This window comes from Notothenia rossii, assembly GCF_949606895.1.
Source record: "Notothenia rossii genome assembly, chromosome: 8".
Taxonomy (NCBI): Eukaryota; Metazoa; Chordata; class Actinopteri; order Perciformes; family Nototheniidae; genus Notothenia; species Notothenia rossii.
Window position 1 is genome coordinate 22646622 of NC_136906.1, and position 19634 is coordinate 22666255.

General features: G+C 40.5%; 3 protein-coding genes across 4 annotated transcripts; 1 reads left to right on the forward strand and 2 right to left on the reverse strand.

Moving 5' to 3' along the window:
- Nucleotides 1–365: 365 nt before the first annotated feature.
- Nucleotides 366–7111, reverse strand: p3h4 (prolyl 3-hydroxylase family member 4 (inactive)). The gene is made up of 7 exons (XM_079645843.1): nt 6552–7111; nt 5463–5612; nt 5200–5371; nt 4777–4905; nt 4544–4689; nt 2539–2622; nt 366–955 (listed from the first exon to the last, which is right to left on the reverse strand). Exons 1-7 carry the CDS (start codon nt 6990–6992, stop codon nt 806–808), a joined length of 1272 nt encoding a protein of 423 aa, XP_079501969.1. The 5' UTR covers nt 6993–7111; the 3' UTR covers nt 366–805.
- Nucleotides 2672–16143, forward strand: LOC307016640 (peptidyl-prolyl cis-trans isomerase FKBP10-like). 2 transcript variants are annotated; one of them, XM_079645836.1, is made up of 10 exons: nt 2672–3364; nt 10253–10398; nt 11343–11532; nt 11607–11752; nt 12419–12608; nt 12687–12832; nt 13434–13623; nt 14416–14558; nt 14638–14801; nt 14878–16143. In XM_079645836.1, exons 1-10 carry the CDS (start codon nt 3153–3155, stop codon nt 15058–15060), a joined length of 1710 nt encoding a protein of 569 aa, XP_079501962.1. In that variant the 5' UTR covers nt 2672–3152; the 3' UTR covers nt 15061–16143. The 2 variants fall into 2 exon arrangements, with proteins under 2 accessions (XP_079501962.1, XP_079501963.1); XM_079645837.1 differs by lacking the exon at nt 2672–3364 and adding an exon at nt 9237–9535.
- Nucleotides 15521–19411, reverse strand: LOC307016649 (cytosolic 5'-nucleotidase 3-like). The gene is made up of 9 exons (XM_079645856.1): nt 19259–19411; nt 18821–18919; nt 18660–18729; nt 18520–18566; nt 17946–18031; nt 17767–17856; nt 17512–17674; nt 17239–17439; nt 15521–16664 (listed from the first exon to the last, which is right to left on the reverse strand). Exons 1-9 carry the CDS (start codon nt 19259–19261, stop codon nt 16554–16556), a joined length of 870 nt encoding a protein of 289 aa, XP_079501982.1. The 5' UTR covers nt 19262–19411; the 3' UTR covers nt 15521–16553.
- Nucleotides 19412–19634: the final 223 nt, after the last annotated feature.

The following is a 19634-nucleotide window of genomic DNA, read 5'->3' on the forward strand; positions in this document are numbered from 1 at the left end:
TTCATATTTGTACTTAAATGATGTACAATTTGAAGATCTTCCATCTATATTTGACTGACGATTATTTGTATTATTAATTCATGTAATAGATTTTTTTTTTCGAAGATCAATTAACTGCAAAAATCACTGTTAGTTTCTCAGAGTCCAAACTGGCGTCTTTGATTTGTTCATTTGTCTTTAATCTGGCTAAATAGATAAAACCGGTACAATTTACAAAATAAAAATTAGAAAAAGCAGACCTGACATTTGTGAAAGTGGAACAGGCATCTGACTATTTTCAACCAGTCTAAACCAATCAAATGTAGGGAGTTGGTGCGCCTTATACTTTTCCAATAATCTAATGGAATATTAAGTAACAAAAAAGGTATATTAAAATATTACTTTATTTATAAGCAAATTATTACAACAAAAACCCAGTTGAGGAATGAGAAATTGTTATTTAAAAGCAAAATCACTTTCCTTAAATCACCACACAGAGGCATTCAGCTTTTATTAAATAAAAACTGCATAAAAGTCCTTGACAGGTATTGGAATAGAGGCCAATTATTAATAAAACAATAACAGTTTAAAAAGGCTGATGGCAGCCCAGACACAATATGTCAATCTGATTCCTTATCAACATGATGGATATATTTGTCGTTTTATTCTTCAGCTGGATGAAAGTACACAGCCTAGTTGTGCTTTCTCTGCAAAATACTGTTGTGCATGTCAGTGTCTGTGTGCATGGAGGTTAGCATCCTTTGGTTTGTCGCCATTAAAGGTGGAATAGAGCCAAATGAAGAAGTGTTCTGCACAGGAAGCCAGGTCAGTCTGAAACCTCCCCTGCGTCCCACTTAGTTTTGGGTTCTTGCCACCAGTCAGCCAGGAAGGCCTCCTCGTAGTCTCCCATCCCCTCAAACTCAGCGTCAGAGTGCGGCGTGTGAGGGGAGGCCGTTTCTTCTGGACTCACCTCGTCCTTAAAAAGATAACACAAAGTACTCACAGTCAACAGCAATCATCTTACATTCTTTCATTTGATCTGCCAAAAACCTACTTTTTCCTTTTCATGTCTGTAAATCTGTCACTTGTGCACCCTGTAATTCAGTTTAAACTCTGCGTCCTCCCCCCCAGCCTCAGGTCCAGGCAGGGTGGGAGGGGCTGACGGAGTTAAATGGATGTGGCACAGCCTCAGTGGCCAACACCTCTCAGCCACATACCACACGCTGCTGGCGGAAAGCGCAGCCCCCCTCCTGCTTTCTCTTCCGCAGCCTCCCTCCCCTCTTTCTATCTCTTTCATCCTCTTAGACTTTTTTGTCCTGCTTCCATTTCCATAACCCCAACAGCAGCTTGCATTTAGTCTGCTAGTTAAATCCTGCATAGTAAAAGTTTACGTCCCCAAACATATTTTAGGGGCTTCTTGGTGATTTCTCTTTCCTGTAGTGTGTGCTATAGGTTTGTGTTCATCTAAAGGGTCTGCAAAGGCTAAAATCCCTCCAGAGAGAGTTTCACTCCCACATACTCCCCCCCCCCCCCCCTTGTCTGAAACGCCTCCATTTGACTCCTTTGTGTACTCATGTAACATGGTGACATCACTATGCAACAGTCGCTCTTCTGTTGGCTAGTGCTCCAACACATTGAACGTGAAAGGCTAAGGTGTGGGACATTGGCCAATTACAACAGAGCTGGCCAGCTAACCAATCAGAGCAGACTGGGCTCTGGTTTCAGACAGAGGGTGGAAAGAGGTGATGCAGCACAGGAAGTATAAGAAAAATAAAGAGCCTTTTGAACTTTAAAGCATGCAAACTTATAACAGTAGAGGCAGAAATCCAATAAATCTGAAAATAAGCATGATAGGGCCTCTTTAAGTTATTTAATAAACAAAAGAAAATCCCAAACTCACACTACAACATCCACTTTAGTTATTGTTGAGACAAGTTTAAGTGTCAGTTCACATTTGGATACATGAGCACCCCTCAGGTTGTCTAGTCATGCAGACATCTCTAAACCTCAGCAGATAAAACTGTCTGACTCTAGCCGCCATTCTAGCACAATAGAGGTTGATGGAATTTAGTGTGTGCAGTTAAAAAAAGAATCTCTGGAATGGACATCTGAAAACGTCACCAGATCAAAATCATACTGAGATACCGCTACTTGGGGTAAGTCATTTTACACGTCTTGTTTAGGTGAAATGGTCCTTTAAATCGTTCATTTGTCAGATGATATATTAATAAGGATTCTGCAATATATTTTGAATTTATAGAAAAATGTATACATAGATGTATGATACTCAACAGTTTTTCAGCTACAGTCTGGTATGACAATTAGCTTATGGTTGTTAATGTTAGCAGACATAAGGTAGAGATATATTACAGCTACTGCTACACTGATTAAGCATTTAACATTATTTTTACAATTGTCACTTGTGTATGCAGTGGTGCCATTTTAACAAAAGTTACAAAGGCTTGCTTTAAAGACATGTTCATGGGATAACTCAATTATCCAGACATTAAGCAAGTTATCTGAGCTAACATTATCACTCTGCTGCCCAGTAGAACAAACCTCATCATCAGTCTGTAGGTAGTTCAGTGCAAACTCCAGCATCTCTTTCTGCTTGGTTGTCTCGTTAAAGAACTTCAGGGCCTCCTGAAAAACAAAAAGAACATCAGCAGAAGGCACAAAAAAGCCAAAGCCTGTTTTATTTCACGCCGCTAAGAAAAACAAATTTGGCCTGGTGTCCTTTTGTTTACTGCCTCTCACTGTGGACGCCTTAAAGTATTTACAACAGTGCCAAATTTGATTGAGGCTTGGGCAGCTTCAGAAGAAAAACAGCTAGTACACTGCAGCTGTTGACAACTCTGCAACAAGCTGAAAAAATATAGGAAACAAGTATTTTTACAGGAAAACATGGCTTTCTAATGACCACCCTGAGATCGTGTTAATCTTAAATAGCAACTTCCAGGTTAAAGACACCTGTGAATAAATGTGTAGGAAAATGATGAATACACTAGATTTTCAAAAAAATATACAGAAATATACACTACAGTGACATCTGGCGTCGTTTTTGTAAGAAATGTTCACTTCCGCATAAAAAAGCCTCGGCACGTGACCTCCCGCGTGTGACGTAACACCGGTGACACAAGGGGGAGAGCGGCCGGTGTAACGTATTAATAAACATGGATCCCAATGCTAGTTTCGACACAGAAGACACAGAAGAAGTTGAACATGAATATTCGAATGCATATGACGGACCACAACCTTATAATTATGAGCCTGCTAGGCGTCCAATAGACCAGGAGCAGCCAAGGATTAGAAGAAATAACGGCCATCGGAGAGAAATTGAGCTGTGGTGTGAGGAGAACCAGTGGAGAACTGGGCAGCTATCTTTGTGAGTGACCGGCGTTAGCTACAGAATGTTAACTAACGTCACATTACAACATTGTGAAGTTAGCTATCATATATCAGGCTATAACTAACGTAGCATTGATAATATAGTAACGTTACTGGCAGGACTGTTGATACTGATCCATAACAGAAACTAATGCGCAAGTATCAGCCGTATCTCGCGTTACCTAATGCAACTCCACACTACGGTGCTGTGTACCGGAGGAGAGACGCGAGATACGGCTGATACTTGACGATCTGGCGAATAAAGGTTGTGGAGCCTCCGTTGATATGCCGTTGTAAATGGCTTGATGGAAAGCAGGTGTGTAGTCGGGGAGGGTGCACAGCTGATTGCAGCAGGTGAGTGGAGGTTGAGCCGGGAGCCAGGAATGACAGCCAGCACGCACACACAAACAACACAGACAGGGGGAAACAAACAAACAAACAAACAAACAAACAAACACACACAAAGGAGACGGCTGGAGCAGTACAGCCACCACAGCGTTACCTAATGCAACTCCACACTATGTCTTACGGTGCCGTGTACCGGAGGGGAGAGAGAGAGAGCAGCGAGGGGGGGGGGGAGAGAGAAGTACTACGGTTTCCTGATAAAGCTGTGGAGACTATGTGGATGCACAACCCACCCAGGAACGAACGCTAGCTCCGGTCCTTTTTAATGTGGACTCGATGTCCCGACAGGCTGGTATTTGTGCAACCTGCACAAACACAATACTGCACCATGATTACAAATGGTGAAATACAATGTAAAACTACCGAAAAAGACCAGCTCCTTAAAACACAACCGCTCTACTCAACGCAACTCTACTATACCCGCGGTCAGAGAGCGGAGATGTGTCCCCTGTGTGATGTAATATGACGCGTTTGACGTATGACCTTAACAAAAAAGCCGTTTTTAAGAGCAGAGCTCAAAATTGCTCCTTTCCCTCTGAATTCCTGCCCTTGTCTCGTAAAACATATCAAATCCTGCATTCACTTTTTTAATTGTAATTTTCAAGCAAGTTTAAGCATAAATGTAGAAAACATTAAATCCCTGCAAGATGCTAAGACCGCTTTATGCTATAGTTTTCCTTCTTCGGTTAAGAACAGCCTGTGTTAAATGTGCTAACACTTTCTGCTGCCTCTGGTTCATCCAGAAGAGTAATGAGGTCTTTGATTCACTCACAGGTCGAGGCTGGAAGTCGTCTTCCTCGAGTCCCCACTGCTCCCGGTAGAAGCGATAGTACACTACATTTTGTTGCATCACCTGGTCATTACGGTCGAACAGCATGTAACTGGCTGCACACGGAGCAGCGTTCTTTACATCATTCACTGTAAAGGACCACAAAATAATATGTGTTCAAAACAATCCTACACATACTGCTTTCAAAAGCCTGAATCCAGAGTCATAGTTCTTACATTTATAATAGGAGAACTGGAGGTAATGATACATGGTGGCGACAAACTTCTCCACAAAGAAGCCTCCAACGTTGGGCTTCAGGTGCTCTTCACATTGTACCTTACATTTCAGCACATCAGTGTAAAGATCTGGAGAAAAAACAAGCATATTATTGAGTATCTAAAACATTTTAACAGCTTTTAAATTACCTTCTTCATACATGGACGCACTTCAGATAAAAAATATGTACAAATTTCAACTGATAGATATCACTATGAAACCTCCCCAGATGATAAGTAACATTAAAATGTTTTTCGTCCGGAAATATAATGGATGTTTCCTTTTCAGTAGTCTGAAAGATGTTATATAAGTAAAAGAGCCCAATATTTCAGAATTCACCTGTTCAATTCAACAGTGTTTGAGTCTGGGGTTTGTCGCCTTACCTGCCAGGGTGGGATAAAAGTCTCTGACCTCCACAATCTCATATGAGCCCTCGCAGCCTGCCAAGCAGAGACTGTACACTTCAAAGTACTGCGTGATGGCCTGTTCCATGTTTTGGGCACTGCTGCTGAAGTCACCGCTGTTGTAAAGCGTCACACTTTTCATGAAAACACTCTGGATAACAAAGAGAGACGTGTGGATAGGGATAGTTTAGCATGGTTTTAATTCGTCCACTGGATAATAACTTCAATGTTATTCTACAAACTTCATACGGCTGCTCCTCTTGGTCGATGAGATGTTCCTCCACATCAAACAGTGTCTTGTAGTAGTTCATGTTCTTGATCAGATAGGGATCAGTTGGGTTCTTCTTCAGGAAGGTGTGAGCCGCTGACACGGCCTTCTCCAAGTTGTTCATCTGAGGAAGAGTAGATACGCTTTACAATGGATATCAAAGCATTTGGGGTATTACATTCATTTAATTATGAAACATCATCTCTCATACTGACATCATCATGGACCACTGATGTCAGAATAGGATTTTCTGTTGAGTCAGGGAAAAGACTGCTGTGTTGCTTTATGCATAAATGTGATAGAAATACTGATACTTACAACAATTGCTTAGGTTCATGGTTGTAAAACAAAAATAGTGAATAAAATCAAAGTAATGTAAAAGTTTATGTATGGGTTTTTGATAACCATATTGAGAGCTTTGATTCACCTTTGAATTTACAAGAATAATATAAACTATTCCAATTAATTCTAATTCAATGGTGTCATGTCAATTACTTAATTTAGTTTATGGAGGATCACAGTTAAAGGGCTGGTGGTGGCTGTGTATTCACAATGACATGAAGATTACCTGGAGATCTTTAAAGACTTTATGAAAAGCTAAATAAGGTCAGTGTTTTTTGCCTTGTAACCTGTCCCCATCACCCTGCCGGCAGAGCATAATAAGGGGTTGTTTGGGGGAAACACTGGAAGAGACGTGGCACATGCTCAACTCCGGCTCGCTCAGCAGGAGGGAGCAATAAAGCAGCAGGGAAACTATACAGCACACCGACCAGCCACATATTACCTCTCCGTGAGTCAAACTCAGTCAATGTGCTTTAGGAAACCGACTGCAAATGATTTTGCTGTGCAATAGCGCCCGTTACGCACAGCTAATGCTCAATCACATGTAGGCTACGGTATGCTACTGTTATTATAAATTATAATGACATCATAACAGCCACATCGCAATTTATTTGACATTCTTATAACATCCACTTTGGTGTAACTTCATAACGTAGGCCTACATTTATTTTGCATTCCAGTCTTTGGCACAAATGTCGACACATCAAGCCTTTGCTCTCACCTGGTAATGTGCATACTGTATGTACCGATACGGTACTCTTTTCTCGAAACTTTCCAGTAAATCCCTCCGTGGGTATGAGATTTTAAACACTGGAAAATCTGCCTTGCACTTTTTAAGGCATCCAGCCCTCAGGAGGATGTGGCGCACAACGCGGAGGCTGCTGTCGGCGGACACAGAGCCGTTGTCCCGGCTCACGGAGCTGCAGTTGCGGCTGCAGAAAGCCTCGCTGTCCCGCAGCAGCCGGTGGAGCCTCAGGCTGAGCTCCAGGAACTTGATGCACTCTGCCCAGTTCTCGGCCCCGTACTGCTCCAGTGCGTAGTTGTATGAGGAGTCCAGCGGCATGATGTCCTTCTGGGGGAAACTTTTAAAGCTGTACATCTCATACTGAGCCTGCACCAGGGCCGGGAGGAGCAGGGCCAGAAACAAGCCCTTCAGGAGCATCGTTACCTCGGCCGGCTCCAGCAGGAGTTCTTGTTTTGAATGGAGCAGGAAACTTCCTCTCTTCACCAGGGAATGTACATGTCTGCTTGCACGTATGTGAAAGCTGCGACAAACCAGATGCTGAAAACAAGAACTTCTGGCTATGATTTTCAAAATAAAAGTTTCACTGATTTGTTTGATGGATCTTTTTATTTTGGGCACATTTACTCCAATTTTCACATACATATTTATAATGAAACAAGTCTCACTTAGCAGGCTGAGTGTTTTAGATATTGTATGTGGTTTGTCTCCACTCCATTTACTTCCACAAGGCATTCATTTAATTTAAAAAAACAGGAACGTCATTTGTGCATTTATTAATCTCTAAGTAATTGTTTTGGCCTGCATTAGACTTCTCTATTATTATTTACTTAAATCAGTTTTGATCAAGAAACTTATAAAAAAAAACTTACAATATTAATCAGGTAAAATGGTCTCGGCCAGCCCTACAGCCCATTATACTATTTTCAATTACCTTGAAAAAACAAGTCCTTACTTCCGGTTTACATAGTGATAAATATGTTGTGCTTGACAAACGTGAGAGCATTTGGACTGATAGGACCTTCCTCAGTGATTTACAGGCGGTCATAACACTCAACAGACCCCTGAACACTTAAAAACAGGGATATTGTCGTTTAATGTGTATATACTTTAACTAATGTTCCCTGCAGCTCTCTAACTGTGGGAATATGGTGTATTCATAAATAATATTGACTGAACATTTGTCTAAAGAGTTTTAAGAGTTGTTTTTTTATCTTGGTTGTCCACATTCCGAGGCTCAAACTGACAGGCTGAGACTTGGGTTGGTGAGATCAAAAATAATTTGCATGTTTGATTTTGGGCAAATATAACACCTGAGTCTGCAATATCTGTATCATTCCACATTCATAAAGATCAGACTAGGCATGTTTTGATAGAACTCTGAGTAGGATGCTTATTAGGACCCAGGGCCTTTTATTGTCATTCAGACAGAAGTCTCCAAGAAGTGTGTACTGTAATAACTGATTGAAAGTTGCAGTATAACAGTAAGCCAAACTGTTTACTCTGAAACTAAAGATTACCTTCAGATGATACAGAGTTATAATTTTCGGCTCAACTCATGAGTGAGACTATGGGGGCAGTCAGGCCTCTGGGCCAGGCATTACACGTTTGCAGAATTCCATTAAAAAGAGGGCGGGGGCCCAGGGGCCACACCTCCTGCTGCTCTGAGGAGTTCACGTCCCAAGATGCATCAAGCAAAACAGAGACAACAAAGGCCGGAAGTTGGGTCGTTTCCGGTCCAAAGTAAAAGCACAAAGTAAATGCTTTTTTCTCTTTACTTAAATAAATATAAAGAGCGAAGTTGTTGAAAATAGTTAAATGTAAATATACACCAACATTTGTTTAAAGCATATTTGACCAGTGTAGCACAACTAGCAGTAGATCATTGATGTGGCAAAGCATTGTTGTTGCACTGCACTGTTAAATAGTAAACAAAAAAAACGTATAACGTATTAGGGAATCGAACCAACAGGGGATCATTTAAATAAGTAGTACTTTTTAGTACTTACTATAAAATATCGTGAATTCATTGAAAATGTACACAAGAAATATTGACCATAATTATTCCAATGCGTTTCTTAATCGTATAGTTCAACCAGCATTCACGTGTGAAAGACATTTGGTTGGTATTTCCATTTTATGCTACTTTGTACTTGTAGGCTACTCCACTACAATTCAGAGGTATACTCGGCTTCATTTCTTTAATACCTTTAATTACTTGCAGATCTGGTTTTATTGATGTGAAATATATATTCAACACTTATATAAGACTTTAGTTACACCTGGAGTAAATTCACAAGCTACCCTGCAGCATGCAAAGTGATCTAGTTTAATTAATCAATAATTACAATCAAAACATATCATTTATATTTTTCTGAAAACGATACATTTGCATAATGAGTATTTTTAATTTTGGTACTTTAAGTACATTTGCATGCTTTTACCTTTATACTTGTACTTGAGTAACATTTTGAATGCAAGACTATTACTGTAACAGAGTATTCCTACACTCTAGTACTTCTACTTTCACTCAAGTACAAGATCTGAGTACTTCCACCTCTGCCTGTGTGTGTATTTAACAGTTAATAGTCTGTCATCAGATCCCTTGTTGTTTCAGAAGGCTTTTATTTTTGTAATTTTAACCGGAAGTAGTCCGTCTCAACTCGACAATCTTGACCCAGCTCGTCTGTCTTCTGTACTTCTCTCCACTCTTCTTTAACCTCATCACTCCCCCGTTACAGACTCTCTTCCGCAGTTATTGTCAGAACTGCTCAAATGGATCTGTTAATATATAGTGCTTTATTTTGCCTTCATGTACTTACAGTTTATTGTAATTTTGTGGACGTTGTTGTGGATCGGTACGACATACCGAGAGTTTGTCCTCGAGAAGTGGGGACTGACGATTTTATCCGTTATCACTTTAACGGAACCTTCTTTGAAGACGGGAAAAAGTTTGACTCCAGGTGCAGTTACAGCAAAAAACATAATTGAATGTAAATACAATTAGTTTAGAGTGAGCTCATTCACAACCTTAAGTTTGTCTCTCTACATATGTTGTGAAGTAAACAACGAGCTACAGTAACATCAAACCTCACATGCATCTGCAAAAGTATAATGGAACCCAGCATGCACCATGTCATATTAGCTCTTGCTGAAATTGTGTTGCAAAGTGGGATAAGAATGTCTTTGTAAGGTATTGTTATTTACTTTCCTGGAGACAATACCGCATCGAAATGCGACCATTTTTCCTGATGGATTCACAGATTATTTACTGAGATTACAACTGCAGACGTGTCAATCGCCATATCACATTGAAATTGTCAATGCAATTATATAAATAAAGGACTTTAATTGAGGCATTAATTAAGTATTCAAAATCAATTGTGTCTTTTGTTGACTTCCCAGTTTTTAAAGTTTAAATATTTTTAAAAAATGGTTGATTATGATGCAGCCATGAGGCCCATATTGTCCTTTTTTATAATACTGCTAATGTGGATGGAACATTGAATACTTATTTATATCACCATAACATTTTCATAGCACCATGACGTTAGCTTTTTACAATAGAGCATTACTTTTTTCTTATGCTGCCTTCTAATTGGATCCTTCAACCTACTTAACTACCGTCAGTGGTTTTCATTGATTATGCCCTCTCAACCTGCTCTCTTCTCTGTTTACAGCTATGACCGAGGCAAGGCCTTCATCAGCCAGGTGGGCTTTGGCAGACTGATCGCTGGGATGGACCGCGGCCTTCAGGGCATGTGTGTCAATGAGAAAAGGAGGATCACCATCCCCCCCCACCTGGCCTATGGGAGCATTGGGGCAGGTGAAGAAACACATGATGAAAAGTGTCTTCTCAAAATGATATTATATTATAGAGTCTTTGGCTAAGGATCCAATATCACATTTAAAAATATTTTCAAATCTATTCAATTAGAAGAGGTTACAATATAAGATATAAGATATATATCATATGCCGATTTAACACAATCAGTTCCATTTACATTAACTCATAAAATATGTATTACTGGTCTCCACGAGGTGCACTTGAAAGTGATACCGATGTGACATGGGAAATAAAAAATATTAGCGTATCTTAAAGATGATGTATAGATTTAATAACTTTTCAACCATGGTTAAAGTGGACCTATCATGCTATATTTGAATAATATAGTGTAGGACCATACCTATATAAGGCATATTTATACTTTTCATTTTTCAAAATACCAAACAGATCATGCATTTTAGCCATTCCTCATTTCGCTCAATTTAAGACTGTCTTTGCATGGGCCTATTCTGTGAGAACAGCACCATCTACAGGCCTGGCATATGTACTACATCGTCTCCAGCGCTTTCCAACGGCAGTGTCCGTGGCTGTCTCCTCCTGATTGGTGGAGTTGGCCCAATAGCCGTAGCGCCACTTCTGTGACGATCTGTATCAGATCCGTTGCAGCCCCTTTTTAAGAGATTTGGGTATGGAGGAAAATAGAGAGGGTTGTGTTTTCTGACACTTGGTGAGTTCCCTGGAACACCGGGGACACATATTCATGTATAACAGACGTACAAAAGTGCATTTTGCATCATAGGTCACCTTTTTGGGACCCCCTTGAAAACGAGGTGATTCACCTCAAGGGGTTTATCCTAATAAAGAAATTTGAATATAAGTGATCGTCGTTGACTCCATCCAGATTCAAACTGTCAAACCCTATTTAAGAGTTGGATGCATAATCTGCACTGGTGTTGGCCAAATCTGTGCTGTTTGCCTCCCAGGTGGTGTAATTCCTCCTGACGCTGTGTTGGTGTATGATATTCTCCTGCTGGACATCTGGAACAATGAGGACAAGGTGGATATCCGCTCCTTCGGCAAACCTGCAGCCTGCAAACGCACCACAAACACATCGGATTTCATCCGTTACCACTATAACGGCACCCTGCTGTCGGGTGCAGCCTTCGACTCCAGGTGAGGTTAGGTTCTAGCATTAAGGTGACTGTTGTGTGATTCCTCCATTCTCACCTACCTTGTGTTTGTTTTAGTTACGCAAGGAATTCAACCTATGACGCCTACTTGGGACAGGGCGACCTCATCAAAGGCATGGACGAAGGGCTTTTGGGCATGTGTGTCGGGGAGAGAAGGATCATCATCGTCCCACCTTTCCTGGCGTATGGAGAGACTGGCCACGGTACTAACTAATAAATCATCTTGAGTTAAAGTTGGCTAATAGCTTATCATTTCACATTCCAACAGAGATGGCAAAAGTACACACATCCTTTACTCGAGTAGAAGTACAGATACTCGTGTTTAAAAATACTCTGGTAAAAGTAGAAGTACTGACTAAACTTCTTTATTCAAGTAAAAGTAAAGAAGTATGGGCTTCGAAATGTACTTAAGTAAAAAGTACCCATAACTACCAACCTGTTTTAAAGAGTAACTGACCTCCCTTTATATTAATAGAACCATAATGTCATTGTTAGCTAATGAATATTTCAAAATTACCACGTTCTCATTGGTCCCTCTTCTTTAGAGAAGACCAGGAAATGATGGATACACGGATCGTGTTAAAATCAATAGGCACGCAGTGGCTCTAAATAATAATGATCATGCCACCAAACGCAGATTAAAACTAAAGTAACGAGCCTGTTTTGAAAATGTAAGAAGTAGATAGTACAGGTATTTGTGTTAAAAATGTAAGAAGTAAAAGTAAAAAGTTGTGTAGTGGAGTAAAGTACTGATACCAGAAAAATGTACTTAAGTACAGTAACAAAGTATTGTACTCCACTACTTCCCCCCTACTGCATACCAAAATAGAATTTGAAATAAAGACGCATTTTGTTTTTTCTTCCAACAGGAACCTCGGTCCCTCCTCAGGCTACGCTGGTGTTTGAGGTGCTGCTGGTGGATGTGTTCAACCCTAAAGATGATCTCATGTTTGTGGTGAAGGAGGTGCCTGAAGGCTGCACCCGCAGGACGGTGTCTGGAGACTACATCCGCTACCACTACAACGGCAGCTTCCAGGACGGCACCGCCTTCGACTCCAGGTGAACATGGGATTCCATTTCCAGGAGAGCAATAACATATAACTGGAAAATAACCGAGTGTAACGCTTCTCTTGACAGCTACAAGCGGAACAGCACCTATAACACTTACATCGGCAAGAGATACGTGATCCCAGGAATGGACAAAGCCCTGCATGGGCTGTGCATAGGAGAGAAGAGGAGGATTACCATCCCTCCTCACATGGCGTACGGCGAAGAAGGAGTTGGTGAGTTGGACAAATGCATTTAAAGGCCACCTATTATGAAAAAAATCCACTTGTTCATGTCTTTTCTACATCATCATGTGTCCCCTCTGTGTAAAGAGATTCTGAAAGTTTCAGGAAAAAAGGTTTTCTCACTTCTTGTCCTGATCCATTTATATAAAAACCTGTCTGAAAATGAGCTGATCAGATGTTGGCCACTTTATGATGTCATAACGATTTTTTGGCTTGTGTAACCATTAGCCAATCACCAACCAGGGTAACCCCCCCCCCACCTTATCACCTGAATCTCCTCCGAGAGCACCATTGTGTTCTTTGTAACCAAATTTCTCTCAGAGGGGCGTGGGGAGGGGCTCCTTATTTTCATCTAAAGTAACAGACAGAGAATTAACACTTCTGAAACAGGGCTGAAACAGAGGGGATTATGGGATGCTACAATGATCTGTTTGGTATTTAGAGCCAAACACTTCAGAGACATGTTTTGTATATATCTGAGACCTATTATATATTGATGAAAAACAGTATAATAGGGAACCTTTAATGAAAAATCAAAAGATACTTTGTATGAACCAACAAACCGCTTAGTCCTGTTTATTTCCCCCCCCAGTTGACCTCATTCCTGGCTCTGCTGTTCTGGTATTCGACATTCACGTCATAGATTTCCACAACCCCGAAGACACAGTCGACATTAAAGTTACCCACAAGCCCCAGGAATGCACAGTGACCAGTGAAGCTGATGATCTGATTCAGTATCGTTATAACTGCTCCTTGATGGACGTCACCCTGCTGTACTCCTCGTGAGCGCCCCCTGCTACACTGCACCCCCCTGCTACACTGCACCCCCCTGCTGCTGCATGCATGTAATCATCGATTTATTGTGGGACTAGAACTGCAGATATGACTCCATTTATGTATCCGTGACTACAACACATATTCCTGCATAGGCTCGGGGTTCTGAGATTTGAGGTTTTTAATTTGCATTTTTAACCCTTAGCATCCCTTTAAAAAAAAAAGTTGATGTAATGTTCTTAGAGGGAAAAAGAGTGTTTTTTTATTATTATTATTTTTCTATTTTCCCTCAAGTTAGATCTTTTAACCTACTTAAGTTTTTTTTATCATAATATTTCTTTCTGAATTGTAACCCTTTAAATGCCATATTTAAATAATCCCACTGTTGATGAATTATTATTTTCTGTGTTTTTAATGCCAGGGAGATTTTTTTCAAAGTTTGGGATATGTCTAATTTAAAACAGGACGGCGGCATGTCCCAATAGGCAACACATTCCTGAGCATTAGAAACAAGCTCAATTTTGTGGAAAACAGTTACAAATAAAAAATGTAAATCCAGAACTTTAGATTGAGATGATTTAAAGCCCGGGTATCAAAGAATTGGGTGTCAACGGGGGGGGGGGGGGGGGGGGGGTTTCTGATTGTCTCTTTGTTGGCTACACAGTTAAATTAAAGTGTATGCAATATGCATCAATGACGCATCGACAATTATAATCAAATGAAAGAGCGAAAATGTCCCGATGCATAAAGGTTAACTCCCCGCTCTTGATAGTCTTAACCAGTTATCTGTCCTTTTCCAGGGACCAGTTTGACTCCCCCTCCATCACGACTCTCGGAGCGAATATGGTGATTCCGGGTCTGGAGGAAGGTTTGAGAGGCATGTGTGTGGGCGAGAGGAGGGAGGTGGTCGTTCCACCACACTGGGGACATGGTGAAAATGGAGGTCAGTATGAACTTCACTCTAAACACACTTTTCTTTTTACCCCAACTCATATTTCCTCTGCTCTGCTTTTGTTCCCAAGCTGGTGATGTTCCCGGGAGCGCCGTGCTCTTCTTCGAGCTGGAGCTAGTGAAGCTGCAGAAAGGTATTCCGGAAGGCTTCATGTTTGTGTGGCTGGGGGACAGCCCAGACCCCCTCTTTCCTGCCATGGATCTCAATGGTGACAAAGAGGTCCCTCTAGAGGAGGTAAGAGTAACTGAATCTATCCAGCGTGGATATACACAGTGAAAAGGTTTTAACAACCATCTCCTGTTTCCTCCAGTTTTCGGCCTTCATCATGCTCCAGGTTAAGGAGGCCAAAGGTCGTCTGCGGCCAGGGTTTGATGCCGGCACCATCATCCAGGACATGTTCAATAACCAGGACTTAAATAAAGACGGGAAGATTATAGAAGATGAACTGAAACTTCAGGGGGAGTCTCAACAAGTGAGACGAGACGAGCTGTAAATGGGACGTTCTGTATTGTATTGGTGGAGAGGAACAGGCAGGCAGTGGCTGAAGTCATATGAGAATCTGTCCTGCAACTATTTTGAAAATGCTTCGGAGATAGAAACATTGTTGAGCCTTTTAAGGCAGTCCTACTTAACTTGGTTTTATTAAAATAATGTGTGAACATGAAACAGGTGTGAAAATGTGAAAGGAAGAACAATTGTCTGTAGTGAAATTGTGTTCTGTTGAACTCGGCAAATTTGATATCTTTCCATTTACAAACCGTAAAAAGCATTTGGGCTGGGCCCCTCTTCCAGAATATAACTTTATTAAATACGAAATCAATGCCTCATCTAAACATGATGAAAACACACTTGATTGTACAGATTATGTTGGAGTAGCTTTTTTTGTATAATATCAGAAGGTTTGTTATATAAAATGTTCTATCAAAATGTGTTGTGAAACATAAAATAAACTGTTTTGTAGTAAAATGAAACTTTATTTCACACAATCATAATACATTTTTGAGTTTGATTTGACAGACAACAGTGTAGAAATGGAGGAGATAGAGGTATGACATGTGTGACATAGATTCCATGGACAGAATCAAACTACATTTATTTTATTTCAGAATGACTGAACATGGCATATTATCCACATACGAAAAATGAATTATTATTAAACTGGTTATTGAATAAAAAAAAAATTGTTTGTTGCAGTGCACACTATTGAATCAACCGTTGTTAAAATGACAGGGTTACTTCATGTAAACACACTAAGTGATGATAATCTTAATACCAACACTTATGAGATAGATGTTAGTCATTTTAAATACGTTGACCTTTCAGTGCACTACACCACATTTAAAAAATGACTATTTTAAGCTTAAAATCAGATGTATTTGCCAGAGTTAACCCCTTATAATGTTAACAAAAACTTGACACTGAAAGAAAACGCTTTTGAAAAAGATCAAGTTTCAAGTTTGCATCAGCTGGTAAAGAGCTTATTGTAAGGAATTGGTTTCAAACCAGATGTCAAATGCTGCCATTTATGTTGTGCGTTTTTTTCCCTTTATCATGACATCCTATATGAAGACAAAAACAGACCCACTAACAAAAACAATATTATCTTATTTCTTCCCCCAAATACACACACACACACACACACACACACACACACACACACACACACACACACACACACACACACACACACACACACACACACACACACACACACACACACACACACACACACACACACACACACACACACACACACACACACACACACACACACACACACACACACACACACACACACACACACACACACACACACACACACACACACACACACACACACACACACACACAGCTGTGTCTGTAAACTGGACTTGTGTAGAGTTTTGTAAAACAATCGTGTAACTTTTGAAATAAGCTTTCCACTGGCACCTTCTGAGCTTCAGCTGATGGCACTGGAGCGTACAATAGAAAACAGCAGTGCTCACTTTACTTATTGCCCGTCAGGTGGAGAATTATGGCATTGGGGACTTCCAGGGTCTCGTCTTGTACCAACACTATGTCATACGAGTCCAAGTAAGACTTCTTCCTCTCCTCCACCTGAGGAGAAAAAGGAGATGTGAAAAAAAACATAAAAGCTACATTAACAAAATGATATATGAACAATTAAAGAGAGACATTTAGTTTTTAAAAGTTTCTCTATCAACTAGTATCACCAGTGTCCAAATTCATCCCACCTTACAGTCATTAAATAACATGATTTCGTACAAATGTATGCTTATTGTTCTCTTAGAAGTGAAATGTGAGTGTTCATCTCGAGGCAGCAGGTGATCACAATTCTTTGCAGCAGGTAAGGAGAAATGATTATGAGTAAGGTGCGAAAACAGAATGTACACAATGCCCTGAATGTAAACATGTCATAAATATAAAGTGGTAACCATGTGGTCATTTTGATCTCAAAGGTTTAATGTCCTATTCACAACTACAGTCTAGTTGTGTAATGACAAACTTGGGTCAAAGGTTCCTCAACAATGCAATATAAATACAGTATACACAACAAGACATAAGAAATGAATACAAAATGCAAGCTCAGGAGATGAGCAGTCGTATGGTCTGTGGGATAAACTGTCCCCGTCTGGTGCTGTATAAAAGCTGTGTGTGAGATTGTATTTACCTTGTCGTTAAGGAAGCCGATCTTGAGGATGTTCTCCATGTCCTGCACCCCGTCGGCCATGGTCAGATCTCCCAGAGAGTCTCCCAGCAGGAGCACGTTGGGGCGCGTCCGCAGCTCCTGGAAATGACCGGTGTTCAGCAGAGCGCCTTCCCGTTTGTTGTAGATGTGGATCAGCTCTCCCTTGAAAGCCTTCAACAATCCCTGTAGCAGCAGATAAAGAGTCAAATACATCAAGTCAATCCCTGGTGCGTAGTTTGAGGTGTGGATACTCACAGACTCATCGAAGTCCATGTAGTTGGAGAAGACTTTGACGTTGGAGTGGAAGACTCCGGCCTGGCGGATGACCTCTTCTAGGATGTCTCCAATTCCAGCAGAGAAGATGAGGAGGGGGATGCTGTGCTCCTGCAGGTGGTCGAAGAGGAGCTGGTAGCCCTCCCTGATGAAAGAACAACTGTTAATACATGTCTTTTTCAACATGTAGACTATTAAATAGATGTTCTGGTCTTCTGAGGGATCACTCTCTCTGACCTCAGCATGGCGTCAGAATCCCGCACCGCCGTGGCCAGCAGGTCTTTCCTAATCTTCTGCTGCACCAGGATTTTGTGAGCTTTAGTCCACCTGTGAGATATAGGTGGGTGACTCAGTTGTATTAACACATTAAAGTAAGGAATATGATATTTTGAGTAAAAGGTGTGTTAGATACTCACCATTCCACCATCAGGGGCAGCTTTTCTGCTATTGATCGTGCCGAGTCGATCTCTATAGGGTAGTATGTGTCGAGCAGAACCTTCAGCTGACAGAGACAGGACAATACTTAGAACACTGTAACAGTTAACTACTGCTTTTTACCCAATGAGAAATTAGAAATAATTGTCACTTTACAACTTCTTTCTGTAAGATAATATCCTAGGGATTCTGGAATGTGTTTCTTTCTGTGTTTAAAATGCTGATAATGTCCAAACACTCTTAAAATTAATATATACACCCAAATAATAAGCAATATTTGGTCTTACTGGGTAAAAACAAAGCAGCATATTTTAAAGAATTGTGCTTGTTTGTACTAAGGTAATCTGCTTCTTAAGATGTAAACATTTTTACTTAAGATAAAAAAGGCAAATATGCATATATTTCACTTGTAATATCTAACTATTTGAACATGCATTAACTGCATTAGGTCTCCGATGAGGCTTGCAGTTGCAGAAAAATATATTGGAAGTTTATTTAAAGACAATAGTCCTACAAATGGAAACAATTATTTTTGCACTAATGGCTCACTCCTACCTCTTCTCTGCATTCATTGGAGATAAGATTGCTGTTGTCAAGAATATCTGAAGAATAAAATCAGAAACAAAATGTCTAAAACATTTGGCCAAGACCAACCTTTGAATGCATGAAAACCCCAAACTACATCTGGCACTTACTGTGACATGTAGGGCACCTTTTGCCCTTGAATGCAAATCTTGTCAGAGTCATGTCAAAATCTGCGATCACCTGAATAGAATAGGAATAGAAATAGAATATCACACTTCTTCACATTGTACGTGTAATTTAGGGCAAACACTTGGTAGAAGTGGATATGTACCTGCACGGTGTTGGAGCCAGCCTTCACCATGGACTGCAGGATCTCCTCCACCCTCTGAGGGTCCCTCATACACACAGAGGGGTTGGACAACTCTGGAATCTGAGCATTGAATACATATGCAGGTTAGTTTAAACGTCATAAGAGAAAGTGGTTAGACAATGTCTTACACAAGCAAACCACAATGTCCCCCAGACAGCTGTTTTAACGCACACCATTTGCCAGTAGTACCAAACATTGACACTATAGACAAATAATAATTGAATGTAGTGTTATAGACGATGCAGCTAACAAAGAGGAACATAAGCTAATATTAGCCACAGTGGTGCCAACAGCCATGCTAGGTACGTTTAGCACACCTAGCTAGCTAGTATGCAAGTTTGTTGCTTTTCTTTTTAGTGCATGGTACCCTAACAACTTTAACTTAAAACATATGATTACCATTGTCTGGATATAGGTTTCTGCTCAGTTAATGTTGATAAAAGATGTTTCAACAGCTGCCAGTCTCCGTTGATAAGTCCCCTTAATGTTAATGTTGCTACGGGAGAGCGAGCTAAAGAATCATCTGACATCTGCTGATAGAGCGGTGATGCTGCCTTCCGGTACTGAACAAAGTGTCGGTATTTTTTTCCAAGTGACTGAAACAATGTGGTGAACAGTAATGTTTTGTTCCCCATAGCTGAAATGTAACGTGTACTAGGAGCGATGAATGGAAAAAATATTACAGAAAATATATAAAGATACTAATATCATTTATTTTGCGACCTAAAGATTCTAAGCATTGATTTGCGTACAAGTACGAGTTTTATGGTGAACA

Bases quoted from the DNA above. Each gene is read 5' to 3' on its own strand.
- LOC307016640 (XM_079645836.1), top strand. From the start codon at position 3,153: ATGGATCCCAATGCTAGTTTCGACACAGAAGACACAGAAGAAGTTGAA. The intron at 11,753-12,418 runs GTACTAACTAAT...TTCTTCCAACAG, and splicing joins GTATGGAGAGACTGGCCACG to GAACCTCGGTCCCTCCTCAG. The intron at 14,802-14,877 runs GTAAGAGTAACT...TGTTTCCTCCAG, and splicing joins AAGAGGTCCCTCTAGAGGAG to TTTTCGGCCTTCATCATGCT.
- p3h4 (XM_079645843.1), bottom strand. From the start codon at position 6,992: ATGCTCCTGAAGGGCTTGTTTCTGGCCCTGCTCCTCCCGGCCCTGGTG. The intron at 4,906-5,199 runs GTAAGGCGACAA...TTTTTTCTCCAG, and splicing joins CTTTTATCCCACCCTGGCAG to ATCTTTACACTGATGTGCTG. The intron at 956-2,538 runs GTTTGTTCTACT...TATCTTTTTAAG, and splicing joins ACCTACAGACTGATGATGAG to GACGAGGTGAGTCCAGAAGA.
- LOC307016649 (XM_079645856.1), bottom strand. The intron at 18,730-18,820 runs GTACATATCCAC...TATTCTATTCAG, and splicing joins CTGGCTCCAACACCGTGCAG to GTGATCGCAGATTTTGACAT. The intron at 17,857-17,945 runs GTGAGTATCTAA...TATATCTCACAG, and splicing joins CTGCCCCTGATGGTGGAATG to GTGGACTAAAGCTCACAAAA.